Source organism: Parasteatoda tepidariorum, chromosome 4 (assembly GCF_982258835.1).
Source record: "Parasteatoda tepidariorum strain Cologne lab strain chromosome 4, Ptep-v5.0, whole genome shotgun sequence".
NCBI classification, from domain to species: domain Eukaryota; kingdom Metazoa; phylum Arthropoda; class Arachnida; order Araneae; family Theridiidae; genus Parasteatoda; species Parasteatoda tepidariorum.
In genome coordinates, this window is record NC_141758.1 from 10,444,655 (window position 1) to 10,468,757 (window position 24,103).

The following is a 24,103-nucleotide window of genomic DNA, read 5'->3' on the forward strand; positions in this document are numbered from 1 at the left end:
CGACTATTAATTGATTAACTATTTATAACAGTACTATTATACATTATATAATTGTATTTATAATTAATGTACAAAGTGTGTAAAGTTTTATTCAGCCACCTTCAAATTAAACTTTGTATTTTAATTTATTTAATAAATATCTTCTTGTGATTGAATAATTAATTACATTAAATTCGGTTTAACGGTCCAAATCAAATCGGATTTAACATCTATGAGCTTATTAAAGAAATGCTTTTTTTCCGGTGCTAGCTTTTTCTGATGTTATATTTTCGGGCTTTTTCTTCCGGTGCTTTTTTTCCGTAATTCAAAGCAATCGTACAGTACAAAACGACTTTTTTTAAATATAAAAACATAGTTAATAAAAGCAATAACTCACTCCAGACAGTAAAAATATAAAACCATTTAATCACTCAAATGTAAATTACATAAATTATGCCAATTTAACAACAAAAATGTCGTTCTAACACAATAGTTTGGCTTAGACACCTTTTTGGCGGGAAATGATAAGTTATTTTTAAGAAACAACAATTTTAAACAATAAATTTCATTTTATGCACTCGAGACTAGACCACTGAGAACGCAGTAAAGTAGCAAAAAATTTGGCACATTAAACAGTAATTTAACGGCAGTCCGGTATCCGTAATCACTTAATTGGATAAAAATCCAACAGCTAGAAAATATAAAAATCGATTTTTCAAGCATTTTTTTTTAAAAAAAAAACTTTAATAAATTTATCTTTATGTACGTTTGGCACCTGATATTATGCGCATGTCACAGGTGTTTGTAATATGTTTATAAATTCGGTATTGGCACATTTTAGGGCTCCAATATCTGCTGTTATATTTTGTAAAAAAAGTAGGTGATTCAAGGATATGCAATTTTTCCACTCCCTACGCTTTTCCTCACTGTTACCATGGTTTCAGGAAAGCTTTCTTTTTCCCCCACGGTAGTACGTTTCAGTAAGAAATGTGAATATACAGGCGTGGAAAAGATTTTTCGGATACCATAGTAACGGAGAGAGGATAATTATGAAGAGTTGCGTAATCTTAAGACACCCATTCTATTTATAATGAGAACAGTATGCCAAATGTAGCAGTAATCAGACCCTCATTGATACACCATTGATGGCGTGTAACAACTAAACTGTTAAACTTTGTTAATTTTAAGAAAGAAATTTTTTTTGGACACATTCATTTTCTACTTAAAAATTGCAAACTGAAAAACCTAACATTCGACCAAAGTTCTGAAAAAATATATTTGTGAACAAGAGGATTTTATTTTTTTTCCAAAGGGATTTTATATTTATTTTCAAAATATACAAATGAGTAAAATATATTTCAATTTCGAGCAATGGCTGAGAACCGATACGCTTGAAAAAAAAAAAAAGCTTGCATCTTCATTTTTAAAAGAATTTATTGAATAAAGTGATGAAACAAAACAAAAAAAAAGTTTCTGTTGCTGATAAAAATGCAAAAGTAAGAGCAAGCTCACAAAAGTTGAACCACTCAAAACTGCATGCTTTGCAATAAATCAAACACCGCATGCATTGCAGACAAATATGCTTCAAAGCATGCAATGCAATGCAATAATGCATGCAAGACAAACGAAAACAAATCTAAACAAAACTTTATATGAGCGGTGGAACATAATGTTTTAAAGCTCTTTGTATAATAAATGAAAAATAAAAACTGTTTCAAAAATATTTTTTATCAAACAAAAACTTCCAAAAATTTAAAAAAATAAAAACAGAAATGAATAAATTAAAAATTCTTTACTGTTGCTTAAATAAAATATAAAATGGTTTTAGAAACGCTTGTGGTGCCATTTTTAGCTACACTTGTGTTTTTATAATTTTAAGCCAAATTGTCGACTAATTTGTGTTTGATAAGGAATAATAGACGCTTCTTTTAATTCATTTCCATAAAGATAGCCTTACCGGGTTACGGGTGCTATTTTAAACTATACTTACATTCCCTACAATTTTTAACCTAATTGTTAGCAATTTTTTGCTTTAAAAGAATTCGAAGATCAGTTGCGTTCGTGTTTAATGCTGTTTATCTTATAATTACTTTTGAAGCAATTAAAAACAGAATACGATGATGCCATTTTAAGGTTCACTTGATAATATATATTTTTAATAATTTATTATAGCTACACTTGCATTTTTTAGCCAATTTAGGGGTGATTATTTTTTTGTTTGCTTTAGAAAAATAAATAAATAAATCGAACTCTAAAGTATTAATTTTCTCAATGAGTACTAAACTGCGTAGGTTAGTTTCAACTGTACATATAATTCCATAGCACTGCTGGAGAGATACATTAATTCCTCCTTCAAAAAAGTGAGCAGACATATTAGACAAAAAAAAAAAGATTGTACTCAGTAAAAAATAAATAAAAATTTGACGGATGAAAACCACAGATTAGTTAGTCACACACTCAGACAATCTACTTTTTAGGTTCTTTGTCGATAGATTCTTGAAGTTTCTTTTCGATATTGCTGAAGGCATCCTTGCCCATATAGTCAACTTGACCACGCTCCCATGCATATCTTCGGGATTCAGAACTTTCCGTTAATCCTGAACCTGATACACCCAGTTGAAGCTTAGAGAGCTCGCCGGCTATTCCAGTCTAAAGAAGAAAAATCAATTATAATTGCTGTCAATGGATTAGGTATCTTAAAACTGTGCAATTTTCCCACTCTCCACACTTCCCTCCTCCATTACCATGCTTTTGGTGTATCATGTTTATTCCAACTGATTACTTATTGCAGTGGGGGAAAACAAGATTAGCTGAAACCATGGGAGGAGAAAGCGTAGGAAGTGGAGAAATCGTGTAACTTCAAGGCAGCTTTTCGAATAACAACTGGTCTAATGCATGACTTTAAATAAAGTTATTAAGTAAAAAGTGGTAGCACGCATAGGGTGATTCAGTATAGCTTACAAATTTAGAAGGGGGATAGAGCACGACGTAAGGATTAAAAATTGCTCAGCAACTCATACCAGGAAATGTCATTGTATGTCGCTAGAGCTGCTTCCCTATTATGAACTGGCTCTTCATGTGCATTTGAAAAGGTGCTTTTACGAATATTAATTCTTAATTTTATCTTTTTAGTATTAATAGTCAAAGATCGCATTCAAATAGGCTCATAAATAGTCATTTTACGTAATGAATCAGAGATTAACTTGTCAAGCTCGCCAAGTTGATCTCCAAATCATTAAATTAAGATGAATGCTCTATTTCTGTACCTATTCGAATACGATTTTTGACAATTGCTGAAAATGTATAGATAAATAATAAAAGCATCGTTTCAAATATGCACGAACTGCCAGTTCATAATGTGGAAACGTCTTCAGCGGATTAAAATGACAATTCCTGACTTTGCTGTGCAATTCTCAATCCTTATAGTGCATCCTACCTTCCCCCAAGTTTACACCTCAAATTTTTACTTACCTCTTCGGGTTTAATAAGACACTATGCTTTGATCTATCACAAATATTTTTCATGTTAATGCATTATGGTAGACAGAATTAAAAGTATCGTCATTTTCCGAAACAAAACTATGCTAGCAATAAAATACTGCACCCCCCTTTTTTTAAAGCTGTTGTTCTTATAAAAGGATGCTACGCACAAATGGATTAAAGTCACAATTTTTGAGATAAATGGCACAAATATTAGAATGATTCTAACATGAAAAGCCTTTAAAAAATCGATATTAAAATATCAATTTATGTAACATACATGTTTCGTATTCAACATAATTTTCTGCAATAAGATTAATATTTACCTACAAATGAAGAATATCTCACTTATATAGTAAATAAGTTGAGAAAAATCTTAGTTCTTACAAGAATTGCGATATTGGATATTAAAATCGCGTGGATATAAATCGTGTTATCGGATTTCAATACTGCAGGAATAGGAATAGCGGCATTGAAGTTTAAAAACTTGTGAATATGAATCGCGATATTGGTTTTTAAAAACAAGTGAAGACGAATCACGATGCATGATTTTCAGGTTGCTTGAAAACGAACTGTGTAGCTTGTAAATTACGTATAAATACGAAATCGATTTTTGATATTACAAACGAGTAAATATAAATCCCAATATTGGATTTTAAAAATGCGTGAATATAAATCTCTAAACTGATTTCAGCACAAATTCACGATATTGGATTTTTAAATCGTGTGAATACGAATCACGATGTACGATTTTTTAATCAGGTGAATACGAATCGCAACGTGTGACTTTTAAATTCGGTAAATACGGAAATCAATGTTTGATATTATAATCACGTGAATAAGGACCGCGTTATTAGCAGATTCCGGGTACAGTTCCAACTATTCAAAATGGCGAAAATCCGCCGAACCGCCAGAATTACATGTATGTAAACATCTCGTTAACGGGATTCAGCGAAAGATTCAAAATTTAAATCTTAGATTGCTGAATCCCGTGAAAATTTCGTAGGATTAGAAGTTTTTGATTAGCGGAACCAACGGTACTTAGAAACGCGGAATTCTGGGATATTCCCTGAAAACTCATATGTTCTGCTTTTAATTTTTACATCCTGAAGGATGATACGAAAACTACGGAATTTTGGGGTACACCAGGAAAACAATCACCCCTGAGAATCAGCTGTATTGCCTCAAACGAAAACAATATAAATTATGTATCTTTTATGTAATGTATATTGAATATATACATTATATAAAAGATATAATGTATATATTTAATACATTATATCTTCTATATAATGTATATATTCAATATACATTATATAAAACATTATACATTACATATTCCCCGGCCCAGACACCGGATTTTCGGGATGCCGAAAATCCTCAGCGGCCATGTCGTATGATTATGGGGCATGTAAAAGATCCCTGGAGTGCCTTATTGGCTCTTGGCATTTCCGGAAAAATTAAAAATTCCTAGTGCACTTTAGCATCCAAATAGAGTCTCGGTGCTGCCATCTAGCGTGGCAGAAACTAGACGTTCAAATTAACATGACCAACGGTATCTCACCCATTGTGGTGGTCCTGAAAGAGTGGATACCACTTCTGGAGAGCGCACTAGGTCTGCTCATCAGTAAGACCGATTGTGCAGCTCATTGGGAAAAAAAATTATAAATATATTTTAGTACACTTTTTTTAATATAAAAAAATTACGAAGATTTATACTTATGGATTAGTTTTACTGAATTCTTGTTCTTTTATACACATATACAGCCTTGTTCTATAAAAATAATGGCTGAAAAACTAAACTAATGAAGGAAAAACAGCACGAAAATAAATCCAGCGTTACTATGGGGTTCGAACCCGCGACGTCTAAGGTGCCGAGTATTTGGCGAAACGTATCACATCACTTGGATTCCACTCTATTCATATTTTAGTATAATTTAAGCTCTTTAATAACTTCTTCAAAGTAGATATTAATTCATAGGAAGGCTTATGTGCTTACGCATTCTTCGGAGAGATTCGGTTGGACGTGTTTCATGAAGACATCCCACCACATTTGCAGGTGTTCCTGAGAGTGTGGACTGTTAGGTTGTACTCGACCTGTTTCACTATTGTAGAACTCCATCCACGGCTTGATGGGACCCAAGAAGTGAACAATTTTCACATCCTTTCCGAACCTGCAACATATTAAACTCGATAAATAATTAGCACAATCACACTCAAGCTATGAGAACAACGTTTATTGCGTACAATTAGCTCTAAGATTGTCACTCTAATTATATTTTATAACCGTCGTTGAACAGTCGACCCAATTTTTGGGTTTACGACTGCTAATGTTCAATTACGTAGCCTTGTAATGTTGAACCCAATCCAGAAGACAAGGAAACTCCTGGCTCAAGTATTGGGAGAAATTTTGCCTTCGTGGAGGACTTTTTGATGGAACTAACCTGCATTTGCGTTACATGGGGAGGAAGACCACGAGAACCTCCCACGGTTAGCCTGACGGCAAGGGGACTAACCCACGATCCGTCTACCACTGAGGATATTTCACGTCAGCATTGTGGTCGGTGAAAGCCGGATGCAGAATTCGTATCAACTGGAATTCGAACCCGGTTCACCTCATTGGAAGGCAAACGCTCTATCCCCTGAGCCATCACGGCTCTTGTTACTCGAATTATGTTATTTAAAAATATAATAATCGTGATTTGTCCATTCACTACACTTTGCTGTTATCATGGTTTCGGCATATCAAGTTTTTTTTTCCGCCATGGCAAAACGTATCAGTAAGAAATTACAATACACTGGCGTTGGAAAAATGTAAAATTTATCAAAAAGAAGAGAGAGAGGGAAAGAGTGAAGAGTTGGAAAATTGCGTAACCATCGCCTATTACATTTGCAAAAAGAATAGAAAGTATCTGTACGGTAAAATAAGAATTAGAGATTTTAGTTGTTAAATGTGCGTAGTGACATTGAGTAAATTGGTTGATTGAATTAAATAAATTTGCTTCCGAGTCCATATCGTGCTCTTTTTTGTGAGTGAGGAACTAAAGATTACGTAATGCTGTCATTTATTGTCCGCAAATAACAAAATCTATAAATCTCCGACATTCATTTGGATTGTTCGAGTCTTAGCGCTCGGTATTAGCTACAAGAGAGGTAGCGTTCGCTCTAAGTTGTGGGTTTTTTGAGGCTAAACGCGCTTGGAAGTTTCCTCTATTAAAAAAAAATCATTAGAGATTTTCACTAAGTAATTTCATCCACTGAAAGCTCCAACATCTAATGTTTAGCAGCAAAATAAATTATTTCTCTCCCCTCTCTCAAAATGAACCTAGAATTATCATTCATTTAGCTCTTCAATATAATCATCGAAAAAATATCTTAACAAAACTTTTTCATGAAATCAAATTAGTGCAATACTTCATCCCATGGATTTATACAGTTGATGATACATAGGAAAACAAAAATACCTCTTATACAAACTACATTATATCAATATACAAACTCCTCCTAGAAGATGTAATTTTTTTAACCCTTTCGTAAAGTCAAATAAAAAGTAACTCTTTATAATTCAAATTTTGGACACCTCGCGTTCAAATCCATAAAAACGTTAGTTCATTCAGAGAAGTACGATTATGTATCAGCATGCATGAATTTGTTAAAATATTTCGGACAGAAGATTCAAAATTTGAATTTTAAAACTCAGTGTACGAAAATTCGTTAATTCGATCATAAGTTATTCAAGGTTATTCGTTCTTCATTTTAATGTTTAAGATGATCCATTACATCTCAATACTGAAGCTCTTTTGTTATTATAATTTCATTAGATCAAATACCAAGTTATTAATCTTAATTTATTTATCTTAATTCTATTTATTTATCAAATAGTAGGTTAAATTTATTTAATCCAGTAATTTTTAATGTAGAATTTGAGTTGTTTAAATAGTGAATTACTAAGTTTAATTAATTGATCAAATAGAAGATTAACTGCATTGAATTGATCAAATATAGTTGGTTAATAAGTTTAACTTCGTGGGCTCCTGTTCTCTGACGCTCCCCAACCCCAAAGATTGCTATATATAAAATCTTATGGTTTTCTTTGCATAACATTCTCGCTACTAAGTTAAATCCATTTGAAATGTGTTCTAGTGGAAAATCTTAATTTAAATTAATTATTTGAATAAAATTACTTTTGAACCTACATAAGTATAATTAAAGCATAATATAAAACACTCTGTTAGTTGATCTATTTGCTTTTAACTTCTCAATTCTTCCCAACGTACAGTTCAGTTTGTTTCAGTGTTCCGTTGTCCACGTGAATTTTCATTCAGAAATGTTTCAACATATGCGTTTACGCTTTCATGCTTATGTGACTGTTCACACGCTTGATATTTTAATTCTTTATTGCCAACGCGAAAAAGAAACGAGGATGAATTTCATTTATCACCGTGTGTGAGAAATATATATAATTTGATTAAATAGTAGATTAAATTCATTAAAATGAGCAATTCTTTAAGTTAAATTTGTTGAATTAATTAAATATCATCATAAATTTATTGAAATGATCAAATAGTAGTTTAGGTTCAAAATAAAATTAAAATAATATTAGGAATCTGAAAGCAGGCTTACTGATTATATGCAGGCTGATATGTATAAGCAACGTTAGCATTCATATTATAGATAAAAGACAAATGTTTTGATATGTCAGCCGTTCTCCAATTACTGAAATAAGCGTTTAGAACACCTTGGTCACCACCTGGAAATAAAAGAATTGTTTATCTCTATGAGGTCTAAAATTACTTTCATATTTATTTTATTTGTTACTTTTTAAGAAAAGTGCAAGCTTTAAGCAGTCTTTAATCGTTAATATATAAAATACTGGAATTTTTATTGTTTTAAAACGTTTTTCAAAGAATGTCACCAATGTCAATTTAAGTAGTTAAGAAATTAAACATTTTATGAAATAAGATCTTCTTAACACCATTGTCCAAATTTTAAGTCATTTTAATAATGTGAAATCGATTAACTATAAAATATGGTACCTAATAAATGCTTTGGCAAAAACCCAACACCTACGGTTTAAGTAACATATTGATCAAAATAAATATATTTTCAAATAATTTTTAGGTGGCTTTAAATTTAGCATTAACCCACCCTTAAAGGCCCAATGCTGCCATATAAGCGGCATGGCACTTTTTTATGAGTTCAATCAATGCCAAGTGTATGGCAGGAAGAACCATATTTTTATGACAACTATAGTTATAATTTACCTAATTGTACTTAATTATACAATTATTAATATTTTACTAAGTATTACAATCATGGTCGATGGGAAGTAAATTTGAAAAACGTTAAAGGTTAAATCTATTGTTGTTTTAAATAAAACCCAAAAAACTGAAGCAGTAAGATTAAAAACTTTATTCATTTCAAAAATATATTAATAGGAAATAACAGTCGCCATGTTTCAAGAGCTAAAAATTAAAATGCTGAATGTATATGAATGCCGATTATTCTGTTCGTTCCTCTCCATAGTGAGTGGAAATGCATTTTATCCCGATTTGCCCCTCTTGGCTGCTGTGGTTTTTTAGCTTTCTTTTCTTAACTTTATTTTTCCATTTTTGGTTGGTGATTTAATGTTTTATATTGCAAATATCACTTTTGTTTCTTCTCATTCACGTCTTGAATATAGGAGCCTATTTTTGAGAGCTTGCATCATGTAGACTGTTATTTCCTATTTATATATTTTTAAAGCGAATGAAGTTTTTTAATCAGCAAATACCTAATATTGTTCACTTATTTGTTTGTTTATTTATTTTTATAATAAATGACACAGAAAAAAATCTTAATTTAGAGAATTAATAATAAACATTTGTTGATATTTTTTCATGATATTTTAATGTAATTTTACATCTTGAACATTACTTACAAAAACATTAAAATGATTATTGCATTGAGAAACGGAGCGAGAAATTTACGGAAGCGATTCATTCTTAAAGGACAACTATTTACTTATTTTTCTGGCAAAAGGGGTGGGAAGTCGAAAATTGCTAAAAATATGATTGTGTAATATTTGAATAGCCTTTTATTAATCAAAAAATATACTGCGAAACAGGTGTTGGTGTAAATAATAGCTCACCATCGAAACTTCCCTTTCCTAAGGCTTGTTGGATTATCTCTTTGTATGTCTGATGATTGGGTGTAAAGACAAACACACCGGAGTTGAAACAGTCTGGCCAGCCACAATCGGGAACTGCAGAAAGCTCTTCTTTTTCAAACAGCTCATCACAATTTTTAATAACCTATACGAAGAAGTTATAGTTAGTTAATAACACAAAGAAGTAACGTTATGCCGGTAAAAGAAAATGTAAAGAGGGCCAAAAAAAGCTGAAACAATCTGAATGACTTTTGATCTAATAATCGGATCTTCACGTTCTAGAACTTGATCTTAATGGTTCGAGGAGGTGACCTCAAATATGCTAATTAATTAAAGCAGATGATAATTTAAGTTACGAAATCAAACACAAACATGCTTTTTCTCTGATTAAACATATATTTTTTTTCAACTGACTCGGTTTTCTGACTCCCAAAATATCGGGCTTAGCCGCAATCTGGGAAATAGGGTCCCTATAGTTTGGTCAGGAGATAGAACCAAAGTGTGGACTCCCTAATGTTAATTTTCGCTTATTTTTCACCATATCTCGAGAACTTTTTAAACGAATTGAAAACTTTTTGCACACAATTAAAAAAATTCGTTTCTTCAAAGATAATTCTAGTACATTTTTATTATTGTTTATTATATTATTTTATTACAATTGCAGGGGTCTGTCCAGACATTTTGTGAAAGGTCCGTTTTTGTAAAATTGTGAAAAAATTACTCTTAATTTGTGAATATAAAATAAACATTCTTTCAACCAGGTCCGCTTTTGTGAATTTGTGCAAATAGGGTCCGTTACTGCAGAAAAACTTTTTCAAGGAGTTTTTAAATTGTAAAGACATACAAGATTAAGCTTAACACTGCAAAATTATAGTTGAAAAAATTAAATTTTAATAAATAAACAGCAATTGCAGCTACTAAATTAGCTATGCACCTTACAAATATTTGGTATTTAGCCTATACTGCTGAACGCAGAATATTCATTTCGGACGAATAAAGGAAGAAGCGTCTGCCGAAGGCAAAATTTAGTTCGTTTACATCTGTCTTTCTCCCCCCCCCTTCCTGGGAAGGGTTTATTCGATTAACAAAACAATAATGAAGATAAACAAATTTGTGAAAGGTCCGATTAAAAGATAAATTATTTTGTGAAGGGTTTTTAAGTTAAAATATTTTGTGAAGGGTCTGTTTCTATGAAAAGATATTTTGTGAAGGGTCCGTTAACATACCCAAATTTCTTCTAAACAGACCCCTGAATTGAAAAATTTTTGGAATTATAAGTTATAAATTTTTTACATCATTTCAAAGTATGCAATTTTACTTGACAAAATACAAAATTAGAGCGAAATCTCTTGAATAGTTTCTGAGAAACCGAATTTTAACTATACGACTTTTATAAAATTCGATTTCTCAGGAACTTATTCGAACGATATCCCTCGAATTTTGTATTTTGTCACGTAAAATTACGTACCAAATTATGTAAAAAATTGTATACCTTACAATTAAAATTTCTTTCGACTATTTTTTAATAAAACTAAAAATAAATATTTACTAAACAAAAATTTTTTTTTGCATGGAATTATCTTTGGATAAACGAATTTCATAATTGTGTGCAAAAAAATTTCAATTCCTTTAAAAAATTCTTGATACGGCGAAATACGCAATAAGTTAAATAAACATTAAGGGGTCCAAACTTTGGATCGCTTTCCTGATCGAACTATGGAGAAGATATTTCCCAGATTGCGGCCAACCCCTATATTTTGGGGGCAGAGAACCAAATCCATTAAAAAACGGTATGTGCGTTTTGTGTTTGATTTCGCAATTTAAAATATCGGCTGCACTATTTAATTAGCATATTTGTGGTCAAACCCTCGAACCAATGAGATAGAATCAAAATTGGATCAAAAGTTATCCAAGGTAGTCCCTTTTTTTGCGCATTGAACACTCAATTTAAAGAAAAGCTTTAAAAAGTTAGCTAAAAATTTTGTTTTATGTATAACTTTTTATTTCGATCATTGCTCAAAATGCGCTGCTGAAAAAAACGGATCCCACATCTTACATGTCCTTTTTCATAAAAACAGATTTTGAGCTGTATTCATTTTCTTAAATATACATTTCTATTTTCTAAAACATGCATTTCAGTTTTCATAAAGATAAAATTCAATTTTCTTAAAATCAACGAAAAGCTCAAAGACGAAATTCCACATGATTCAGTTTATTAATTTGAACAAGATTTCTTAGGTTGTCAGCAATACAAAATTAATAAAACTTAAATGTAATGTTTACCGACTAACTATTAATTTATCCCTAATTTAAAAATAATTACCTGTAATATTTATCAAACATTCTGTCTATTTAAGTTTTAGACTTCGAATATTGTAGAGATGCCAAGTCAGAGGCTGAATTTCATCCTTAAGTAAAATAAATCAATAAATTGTCGTAATTTTGTGGTTTGAAATGGCAACTATCTGTTTGCACTATTTCTATTGGACAATACGCATTCCCATCCCAATAGAAACATATTCCTATAGTTTTTTATCTAACTTATTGATCATTGATGGATTGCGGGTGGACAGATAAGTAAAGCAACGTCAACTTGTCTCTATTCCAAATAAAAATCTCAAAATGAAGGGCGGTTTTTCTTTATAATTACTTATTCATAAGATATTTTTATTATAGGACATTCTTAAGCAATATTTTCTTAAATAAACACACTTTAATTGGAACAGGCACGTTTTAATAGTTTGACAATTGGGTACTTGCACTTCTAGAAGAAGATCACAAATACCCACACATGTGACCTATGACGTCAGCATCAGCTGATCGTTTATAAGCAAAATGGCGTGTTAAATTTGAGCTAAGTTTCTCCACGTAAGTTAGAATGTTAATTAACGAAAAGTAAATAAAATACAGAGCCGTATCGCACATCAAATTTGTTGAAATATAATTATTTCTCGTCTGCATCTTTTACTTAACAAAGATTTATTATTTTTTAAATTTTTTTACTGTAACCGTGATATATTTTTGATTTGTGTACCTGGCAACTTCGATACATAATTATTTTGTTTTATGTTCTACATAACCTCGTGCCAGTCTTTAAGTTAAGAAATATATATTGAAAGAATTGAAATCTTTGTGAAAGAATGTAGAATGTGTCACTTAAGAGAATTGATACTTGAGGAGTTAGGTTTACTCGAAATAGAATGGGAAGAACAGTTGCTAACGTAAACAAATGCCACGTTTCAACAACCAATCAGAATCGCGATACCCACACTACGTCATTTGCAGGCATCCCATTATAAACAGTAAGTACTTAATACGGTATATTTATTTTTTAATATAATCTTATACAAAATTGTGACCAGTCAACATACGCAATTAAAATAAAGAATACAAAATTAAATAGGATTAGGAATTCTTAATAATTAGGAATTAGTACTCCACACTACTGTTAAATAATCGCTTTTTCGAAAAACATTCAACGATTTTTAAATTTTTTTTAGTAATCAGAAAGTAAACACGAACTTAAACAATGCATCCAGTTGCGATGGCAATTGGGAAAAATAATTATGTTTAAATTTTCTCCCAATTTAAACTGTGTTTATTCGGATAGTTTAATTGACTACTTTCTGATTTCGATATAAAAATCTGGTTATAGTCAAGAAACAGAAAATGGTTGAAGCAATAGTGGGAGTTGGCTTAACGGAGCGAGGAGGCAGAGCCCCTAATAAATAATACTTTAAATATGTGTGTTGTGGGAAGAGACAGAACGAATCAATCTTTGTTTGAAAAGAGAAACGAGTTTTATAAATAGACATCGCACAGACCTTCATTTGTTTGGTGCGTGTTTGAAAATCTATTAAAATTTCTAAGCTGGCGACATGGAATTAAGGATCCACATCTGTGACGAAGAATTTTTAAGAATTTATCTTTCTTTTCCAAAAGGTCTTTTGTATTTTTAGCATTGTTGATGAGTGTGTTACAAATGGATGAATGTGCTCTACTTACTAAAATATCTGCGTCTAGGAAAACACACTTTTGGAACTGAGTGAGCCGCCAACAGTGAAACTTAGTGAAAGTGACGCCAAGGTCCGGCCTTGTGAGAATTGCCAAGTTAGCTTCATCTTTACTGTCTAAGACGTCAACTTCCTGCACCAAGTCGTACACATTACCTAATAGACCTCTGAAATCATAGCAAAGGGAACACTTATTCATACAGATCAGCCATTTTTTAAGATAGAATAACTTATGACGATTTTAAAATAGAATAACTTTTGACGCCACAAGCATCAAACATAGCATAATTTAGCATAATTATATTTTAAAAATAACTATAAATCAGATGCATGCAGAAATGTTGGAAATACCATGGATAACTCCCCGATTAGTTGCTCCAAAAAAGAGGAGCGTTATAATGTAAACTGTATAGGGGGCTAAAAATATTGGAATAAATAGAAAAAAATTGGAACGATGGAATAATACATTAACATAAAAATTTAAACTAATATTTTAAACCTTATGACCTGCAGGAACCTTACACTAACTGAAACATACGAAATATAGCTGCACACTTTTCTAAGCTCGTTGAATTTGCAGTTTAAGGTCAAGATGTCGCAACTATGCTGAGTTGGGGCAATAATAATCTATTACGTACTCAAAGCAGCAAAAATAAATAGTGCTCCAGCTACAATGCCCGACTTACATAAAGCCATTTATCTAAAGTCTATATCTAAATATATATTTACAGGTAGTAAGCCACTTCCTGCTCCACCTGAACTAGAAAAAAAGAAAAAAAATAACATTTCGTAAGTAAGAAATGAGAAAAAGTGCCCTGTTGAAATGAAGTAGGCTTATTAAATCCAAAATATCCTCCACATTTTAATATCGCTTAAAATATGCTATGTTACATGTCATTTACTAATCCCAGAACAAAAACTTGATAATATGTTCAATTTCATATCAATTTTGGAAGTCTTTAATTCTGACACAGACTGAAACTTTGGCATATATAGTCCTATTGATAAGGAAAACTCTCACGTTTCTTAGGAAAACAGATCAGGTAAACGGTCGGGCCATTCATGGCATGCACCAAAAATAAACACCATGAAAATATTGCAACGTAAATGGAGGCAGTGTTCTCTTCTGGGAAATCCAACTTGGGCAACCGATTCTCTCCGCAAATGACAATAAATGGATTTTGATGTTCAGCAGCCTTCAAACAACCTGGGGGAGGGGCTAGATTAAGTTTACCACCATAGCTGAAGCCTTAACTGGTAGATAGTTTTCAACATGGACTATCCTAAATTGTTTTTATATCGCACATTTGTTGTAGGACACATAAAACAAAACAGTAGAGGAGAAAAAGAAATGTTCTCCAAATGGATAGCAATGTGAGGGCTCACAGATGTTTTGGAGAAGTCTTCGATTATGATGATAAACTAAACTTAACCTTTCGCCATTTCCGCCAACAGCTGGAAAAAGCTAGAGGCTCATTTGGTAGTATTTTAAAGAAGAATTGTAAATCCACATCGGATTTTCCAGATGTCTTCATTTACGCTGCCAAATCATCACAGTGGTGGTATTTGGATCGCAGGGTGCAATTGTCATGATTGGCTTGTTCTTTCTCATGACCTCAATCTCCAAGAAAACTTGAAGGATTATCCTCAGTGAAGCAGTATATACAAAAAAGAAAGTTTTAGTCTGTGGCAGAATTGCACACTGCTATCATTGAAACTTGACATAATATTGATGCTATATTGTTCTCCTGGGATCGGTAAATGGCATGCAACGTCACATATTTTAGGTCATAAGAATGTAGCGGATATTTTGGTTATGATTGGAGACTTGATTACGGCAAGTATTTTCCCCCTCCTTTACCATATTCCATGCGTCTTTTCTCTCAGACGAAGAGAATTAGGTACTCCTTTTAAATACGTGTTCAGATATGAACTTTCTTAATATAAATGTTAGGTTCGGTTTGGTTTCTTTTCGTCCAGCTATGGCACAAAATCAATGCGGCTTTATTTAAGTAAGACACCCAGCATAAAATGTATCGAATAAAAGATACATTTGGAAAAGAATGAGAAAATAAAATTAAAAAAATAAATAAGATTACGCCTAAAGCATTTGGGGATCGTGAAACCTCTCATTTCACTTAGTAAACACCTTTAAAAGTATTGATAAGTAAACTGTATGTTTTTCGACAAATTTTATTTGTTAAAATGGAATGAAAAAAAATAATATTCGAAGAATAAAATAAATTATTTGGAAAATATTAGTAATGATGAAATATTTAGTTCAACGTCACGAAGAACAGGCAACAGCTTAACCCTTTGACGCAGAATTTTTAACAAACATACTTTTTTTCTTATTTTCATTAATTAGGTTAAAATATGTAAAATGTATTATTTTTAGCACTTGAATAATCATGGTTATGAAATAAAGCATGAGATACCAGTAAAATCTTCCAAACTATGATTTTTCAAATTTGAACTTATTTGCAGTTATTTAAATCTAAGAGAAACAGTTATACATCATTGAAATTTCTTTAATTTACAAAATCAGCTGTTGATAAATTTTTAAATATAAAAAAAATAATTATTGCGATTTTTTTTTAAATTTTATATTTTAGTACAAAAATAATTCTGATAGTTTTACAGATATTTTTAGTAACTATTACTTTCGTTTATAAATAAGAAACACCAAAATATATTTTTGCCTGCAATTAGAGCGCCAGAAAAAAAAATATAAAAGCGACACCGGTTTCCTATCTGCGTCAAAGGTTTAACAGCTTTTAATTAAAACGGCCTAATGAAGTAGCAAAACAAACTTTGTTTTAAGCTAACAGTAAGGCTTCGGCAAAAACGAAATTGGGAATAAAAACTGGAAAAAAACTCTAGGACAGCGGTTCCCAATTTTTTTTCCCTCGGCTACGGAACCCCGAATGATCAACCTTCTTTCGGCGGAACCCTGATTTTATAAAATAAAGACAACTATGAACGCATTGACAAATAGAAGAATGCTTTATTTTGAAAATATTTCATAAGAAAAATGAAATGATTTTATAGTTTTATCACTTAACTTTTCAATTAGGTATTATATCCGACAGTTGAATTCACAGTCCTGGATTTTAATGCAGTCTAGTATTGAAAAAAATTTCTTTTTGATACATTTATGTAAGTTATATGAATAAAATAAATGAAAATGAATAAAATAAGCCAAAGTATTATTTTCGTTGAAATGAGAACTTAAAAAAACTACCACAAAAAAATTCTGCGTTGAAAATGGTTATTAGGGAAACAAATTTCTTTATTAAAGAGTAAAAATAATTAATTTTGATTTTTAAAAGCGCGATGCGAAACACTAATGAAATTTTTTTATAAATGTATGCTTTCTTTTATTCAATATTGTTTAAGAAAATGCTATTTCTTTTTATTTGCATTTTCCTTTAAATAACTTCGTAAAGACAACCGAAGTATTGAGTAAATAATAGATTATTGATTGGATCCAAATATGATTACAGGTTTAAAAATGATTTTAAAAAATTCCCAGCTATTGGAACCCCTTTAACTCTTCCACGGAACCCTAGGGTTCCGTGGAATACTATTTGAGAATTGCTACACAAGGGTATCTAAGAATCCTTGTATCAGTATTTTTTTGAAAAGTCCTCCTAAAGATAAGTGCAAAGAGTTAATTATAACTACTCTAAATCAATGTATATTTCAAATCCACTAAATCTTATCTTTTGTATGCCACAGATTTCTTGCATTTTGAGAGTGTCAGTGTGATAAGATATCACTTTTTACGAATTTCGATCACGAGATATTTTATATTGCATATCCAGATCGAAGTTACAAACTAATAAAGGTCGAGCTCAAACTCTCACAAATACTCAGCTGGCGATAAGTAAACAAATCTAACGCTTAGAGAAATGCGTCATCCTTAATTTTATTACAGGTTTCTGTTGAATATATAACATTGAAACTTAGTTTTAAAAAAAGTTCGTGACAATTGATAAAAAAACTTTAATTATCAAGCTGGTTTCCACAACTATATTTACATGGCAATATAAAAACATAGCCCGACCTGATCGCTGCCTGAGATGTTTGATTTCTGTGATTTGTTGGGAACTGTGTCTTGCAATCAGTTCACAATAGGACTTCATGAAAAAAAGTTAATAAAAATACAGTAAAAAAAAAAGGAAAACTGTCACTCACCGTATTTTCTCTGAGACGTGTGGGGTAATGATGACGGCTAATTTTTTGGTTGTCTGAACATTCCTCAGACTCTGAGCAAGAACCAAAGCTCCCAAAGCATACGTGTCATTTGTGACACAGGTTACAAAAGCTTGCTTATCCACTAAAAAGAGAATAAATTTATTCAAAACCAATAATACAAATAATGATAAATTATAGTTGCATTTATTTTATTTTAATTATTTATTTATTATTTATTTAAGGGAAATACATGCACTATTGTGCATTTATCTGCAGCAGGACTTTTCGTAAAAAAAAAATATGCCTTCTTGTTTAAAAACAGTAATTTCATTAGAAAAGTTTAAAAAAAAATTATAAATACAAAATCGAATATTGCCCACTGGAATTTTAACTTTCTTTATCGGGTATTGTTAGTATCCTCCTAGCTTTCAGAACAACTACATAACTCTTCGGTTCTAAATGGGGAGTCAGTATATCGAATGCACACTTGGAGGGGGGGGGGGTTAAGGGCACATTTTAAGGAATGAGAATACCCATGATCGGAAATGTCCTCGCACTCGCCACTAGAGAATGGCTGAATGAATTTTAATTTTATGATTTTTTAATAAAAGTTGTCAAAAATTGCCTCGTTTTATCGTAGTTGTTGATTAAGCGAACAACTTTGCGAGCTTGCTAATTTTATTGCAAATTGACAAATCAGTAAATCGTGATAAACAGCCACGTCTTGACTGTTTGATACTATTATTAAAAAAAAATGAAAATTAAAATAATTCAGATAAATAAAAGTTACGAAAATGCACAATAACTTAAAATAAGCTCCCCATCCGTATGATGACATTTGCAGCAATTAAATTGCTGCCACGTAATTCTCCTTCAAAAATGAATAACTCAATCACTATATATTAAATACGAGATTCATCATGCATTCATGAAGTTTATGAACAAATTTTCACTGATGAATTAGGTTTGATTAGTAGAATTTTTTTTCTAATTGCTGCAAAAAATCTTTTTTCTTGAATATTCACATTTGTCTCTTAAATTTGAATGATCTTTAAAAAAAAATAAAAAAGTAGGAATTATTTTTAAATGTTTTAATACTTTTAAATCTTTTGAAGCGCAAATTACAAACTCCGCACAGAGAACACTAAAGAAGTATGCCAAAAGAGCAAAACGTCATAGGAGTGAAAGACACTTTATTATTTATAAATAATATGAAAATCTTAATGCACATTAATACTAATGTAATAGCTTATGAATGTAGAGTTTAGGGGATGCGACTATGCTGCACTCAAATGAAAGTTCATTATGAACGATTCAGGAAAAATGGAGTTATAAACTAAACCTGACAAAACAGTGAAATCGCATAATTGGAGGAAAATATAATTATTTTTAAGGAAATTTGTTTCTCATTTCTGGAATGCAATCTGCGCCAAGAATTATAAAAAATTGTTACTAATTTATGAAATACCGTAAAAAAAAGGAAAACCGTCTATTTTCAAACCACAAGTGTACGGATTTAGAGTTAGATATCCATTCTCTGAAACATTCTAAATAAGTTCCAGTGCTTTAGAATGTAACTTAAGGTAAAATTATGTAGTTTTGTTCCAGATTTTTGAGTTTTGGGACACTGCTTGCAAAACACGGACATTGACAACTGCGATCCTTAATAAGCAAATGCCTTTTACTTTATTTTTGACAAGAATTTTAAAAATATATATTAAAGACAGTGCTTACTAAACGCTATAAATGTAGATAAATGAGCTGCTGTGGCTCAGAGGATAAAGTGCTCTCCTCCCAATCAGGTAAACCGGGTTCGAATTCTGGCAATGGCTGGTTGATTCGAATTCCACACCCGGCTCGCACCGACCACAGTGCTGACGTAAATTATCCTCAGTCAGACCGTCAGGCTAACCGTGAGTGGATTTCGTGAATTTCCTCTCTCTATAACGCAAATGCGGGTTAGTTATATTAAAAAATTCTATGCGAAGGCAAATTTCTCTCAATACTTGATTCAGGAGTTGCCTTGTCTTCTGAAATGGTTTCAAAATTGCAGGGAAACGGAGTTGAACAATGGTAGTCGTAGTTGGGCCCATGTCCAAGAGTTCGTGGGTTCGATTCCCGAAGGCCGAAGACTCTCCGTGTTGTAAATGGTGACTGATGCATATTAAATTTGTCGAGTCGCAAAGCCCTCCATACTCCCATAACAAATCAATACCTCTAGGGGTACTGATCCCGGAGTTTCCTTGTCTTCTGGATTGGTTCAAAATTACAAGGTTACGGAGTTGAACATTAGTAGTCGTAAACCCAAGATTGGGTCGACTGTTCAACGACGGATAAAAAGTGGTAGTCGTAAACTGAAAATTCGGTCGGCTGTTCAACGACAGTTATAAAATAAAATATAGATGCATGTAAATGATAACAAGGAATTACAAGGACAAAAAGTTCAAAAGCATCTCAATTAAGTTTGAAATTAATACAGAAAAGAGAAGAAACAAAAAGAATGGTTAAAAAATAAAACTAGAAAATGTAAACAATATATAAACATATACATTTTTAATTAAAAAGAAATTATAATATAATTACTTTTCGTATTGAGAAGATTTGAAAATGCTTGTTACCGTAACCGATCCTTGGCATGAAAAAGAAAGATTCTTTGCCTAACTTACTTTTTTTACTTTTAAATTATCTTTTTTTTAGAGAGATAAGATATATTTCCACACTAATATTACAACTCTTATCGTGAAATTATTTATTATCACTTATTATCAATGGTTAGAGACTACTTGATTTGCCTTCTATCCTGTTAGCAAACGTATGATTCATGCTCGCAACGCGAATTACAACCAATGGAAATTCCAATCATTCAATTTTAAGATGAATAAATATCTAAAAATATCTAAACTCATTTCAATTTTATGAACAGGATGTTATAGTTATCGGTTAACGTACGTATTATCGGGTTATAGTTATTGGTTAACATACGTATTATCGGGACCAAATTTATTATACCGAAAGAAGATAGCCTAATACTTAGTGAGCGTCTCCTTCCTTCCTTCCTTCCGTCACAGAATTTTTTTAAACTTCTAAAACTGACTGAAACTTAAAAATAAATTATCTCCTTTTTATCTCTTAAGTATGTCAACAGAAAGTTAGGTCACTGCCTCCTCGTATCTTAAAAATCTTATGTAATGCATTTATTTTAACGTTGAAGCAATGATCGTAAAACGTTGTTTTAACCTTAAAGTGATGTTAATTTTCCCACAATTAATACTGTTGGGTTCTAGTGCAGCGATTTCCAAATAGGGTTCCGCGGTACTTTAAGGTTCCGTAGAAGAGTTAAACGAATCGGAAAGTTGGGACTTCTTTTTAAGAACATTTTTGAAACCAATTAATTACATTTAGATGTTATCCATGACCTATTTACTTAATATTTTGGTTGTCTTTATGATATCATTGAAGTAAAATGCCAATAAAAAAAATAGCACATGGAAAAAAATTTTAGGATTTTTCAAATAACAATGTATTGAATGAACTATGAAAAGGACGTGTATTTATTAAATATTGCATTAGTATTTTAGTTTTTCAAACTAAAAGAAAACAACTAAATTTTTAATAAAGAAATATGTTTTCTTCGCAACCATTTTCAATGTTTATTGCAGTTTTTAGTTTTAGTCATAATTCGGCTCATTTAATTATTTTTCGCTTATTATTATCGCTTATTACACCAAAAACAAATTCAAAACAAGACTAGATTCATTTTCAGGATTGTGAATTTGTCTGATATAACCTAATTTAAGATTATTAATAATAAAACTATGAAAAAATGCCAGGCATGCTCAAAATAAAGCAAGCCTTCTCTTTTATCTATATCTCTATTTAACTTCGTATATTTTTTAGAAGGCCCTGCCCGTGATTGCTTTACTTTCACCATTGTTTCTTTCCCTTAAAAGGCTATATTTTTCAAAAAATAAGAGATTATTTTGTTCATATAATTTTATCAAAGAACATTTAGTTAATATGTTAATAGTTACGAAATAAACGATTACGTGGATTTGAAAAAAAAACTGCTAATTAAAAATTAAAATTACGAACACAGACTATGCGACTAAGTAAATAAGTTATAAATGAAATATTTTAAATGTTAAACAATTGATAATTTCTAAAAAAATTAAGTTTCATAGATTAGCTTATTATATCATGTTCCTTGAACATTCTGCATTCCTTCGTAATTACAAGTTTCTAGCTCATATAGTTTATGCACAGCAAAACGAAATATAGCGTAAAGCACACACAGAATAAAATTGTGTAAAAAAGGACTCATCAAATGAAGCCACTTAATTCCTTGCAGCCGAGAGGGCTAATCTGTCAATTTTATGACCGACAGAACGGGGGTTCGAGTCCTAGCCTTGTCAGCAGAATATTTCCTCCATTCCTTTCAACACATGAACAGTTTCCAGTGTCCTGCACTCACTATTTCATAAACTTAGACTATTCGAATACGAAAATCTCATTCACGCAAGGATGACGACAGTACCATAAAGCTATTTAATACCAAAGTCTAGTACGACTTCCCATCTCTTACGATAGGCTTCACGGTTCATTTGATAAACCACAACCTAACTCCAATGTCCATTACCTAACGAAAAGCCTGGCTATAATATTCAGTTAAATTTCTTTTTTGAGGTTTCGAAACCATGCTAGTCGTAAATGGATAAAAAAATCGTATAGTTTTGAAATTCATGGTTTAGTGACCATACCAGTTGTAAACGGTTAACAAAGTGTAAAGTTAAGTTGAACACGCACTGGTATAGCTTACAACTTTTAAATATAGTGAGCCAGTTGCATTGAATACACACCAAACTACTATGGACATAGACATGGAAATCATCATTGCATTACTAATTGTCATTTTTACTTAAAATTACAATTCAGTCGTAGTGATGGTAAACAAAGTGAAAATTGCTGTCTGACGGCAATTACTGAAGTTTTGAATTTTCACAGATTAAAAATAATAGATCAAGTGAAATAGGGTGATCGGAATTAAAAACGAATTTATTCTGATTTCTATTCGATCAATAAAAGAGATTTCATTGATACATATTATGAAAATGTGTTAACATTATAAAAGCCAATTTTTTCTATAAAGCGAAAATCGATATCGATTTCTCCAAAGAATAATCTTATTAATCATTAACTTATGTAAGTTAAATATCAAGTTTCAAGTCGTGGAGGTTATGAAGTCGCTTCAGTTAGGTAAAGCAGTAGTTAAGTAAAATGAACATTAACTTATGAAAAAACAACAAAAGATACATTTGCTTAAGTTTAATTATGACTGGCGATCTAACAATGAATACTCAATTTAAACGCCAAAAACGGGGAGTGCAAATTTTCCATCGCACTGTTAATAAAGTTTAATTTTTTTCGTTCCTATTTCATTTTTAAATCACACATTAAAAAAAAAAAAAACCCTAAAAAAATAAAGAAAATAATTTTAAAAAAAATAGAAAATAAAAATAAAATCTATTATAAACTACAAAAAATAATAAAAAAAGTCTTTTAAATACTTATTAATTGTTATTACTTAATGAAAAATAATTTTATATTAGATCAGGTAGATTAGGGAAAACAATTCCGAAATGCTAAGTACAGGCTACAGAACTCTAATCTACCTTCTTTTGACGGAACCCAGACTTCAGAAGAAAAGCAAATGAAGACTAACGTATTGGACTTTAAAATGACTACCATCATGTGGGGCTTTGTGCAGGATTTCGCAGTTTTTGAACTTTGACATGTAAAAAAACTATGTTAATTCAAACTTTAGTAAAATTTATCAATATTATATTTATAACTGGACTCAGACGAGTGAATTTGATCAATATTGGCATTATTTGCATGTACTATTTACAAATAATAAGTCAAAACATACCTTGCACAAACTAGCCCCCAAGTGGGGCTACTTTGTGCAGAAATAGGAATTCAGTTTAATAATCATGTTTTTAGTAAAATCTTACTATATATAAAATTCTAATGATGGTGTCGCAGTTTTCCATTGTTGTCGGCTCATTTTTATTGGCCAGAAAATCACGTGGTAGGATCCAGTTTTCCCCCATTCATTTCCTTATTGTTTAGGCTGTCATCAGCATAAAATTAACAAAAGTCGTAAAGGTATTGTTTTCCTTTAAATATTTTTGTATCCCTAACTTAAAGTTATTTTTCAGTACTGCTATTATTAGCGAAAATTTTAAATTATGGTTGAGAACTCATCAAATTTGTTTGAACAATAT

The 24,103-nt window shown here is 31.3% G+C and overlaps 1 protein-coding gene across 2 annotated transcripts in view; it reads right to left on the reverse strand.

Moving 5' to 3' along the window:
- Positions 1-385: 385 nt before the first annotated feature.
- Positions 386-24,103, reverse strand: part of Gyg (glycogenin 1) — a 31,990-nt gene continuing 8,272 nt past the window's right edge. The window contains exons 1-7 of one of the 2 annotated variants that reach the window (XM_016050779.4): positions 20,403-20,545; positions 17,820-17,961; positions 13,612-13,786; positions 9,589-9,751; positions 8,082-8,208; positions 5,458-5,632; positions 386-2,628 (exon numbers count right to left, since the gene is read on the reverse strand). In XM_016050779.4, coding sequence (XP_015906265.1) covers positions 2,446-2,628; positions 5,458-5,632; positions 8,082-8,208; positions 9,589-9,751; positions 13,612-13,786; positions 17,820-17,961; position 20,403 — 966 coding nt within the window. In that variant the 5' untranslated portion in view covers positions 20,404-20,545 and the 3' untranslated portion in view covers positions 386-2,445. Of the gene's footprint in view, positions 2,629-5,457; positions 5,633-8,081; positions 8,209-9,588; positions 9,752-13,611; positions 13,787-17,819; positions 17,962-20,402; positions 20,546-24,103 lie in introns of those variants that run through there. The other variant, XM_016050780.5, reaches the window with a different exon arrangement.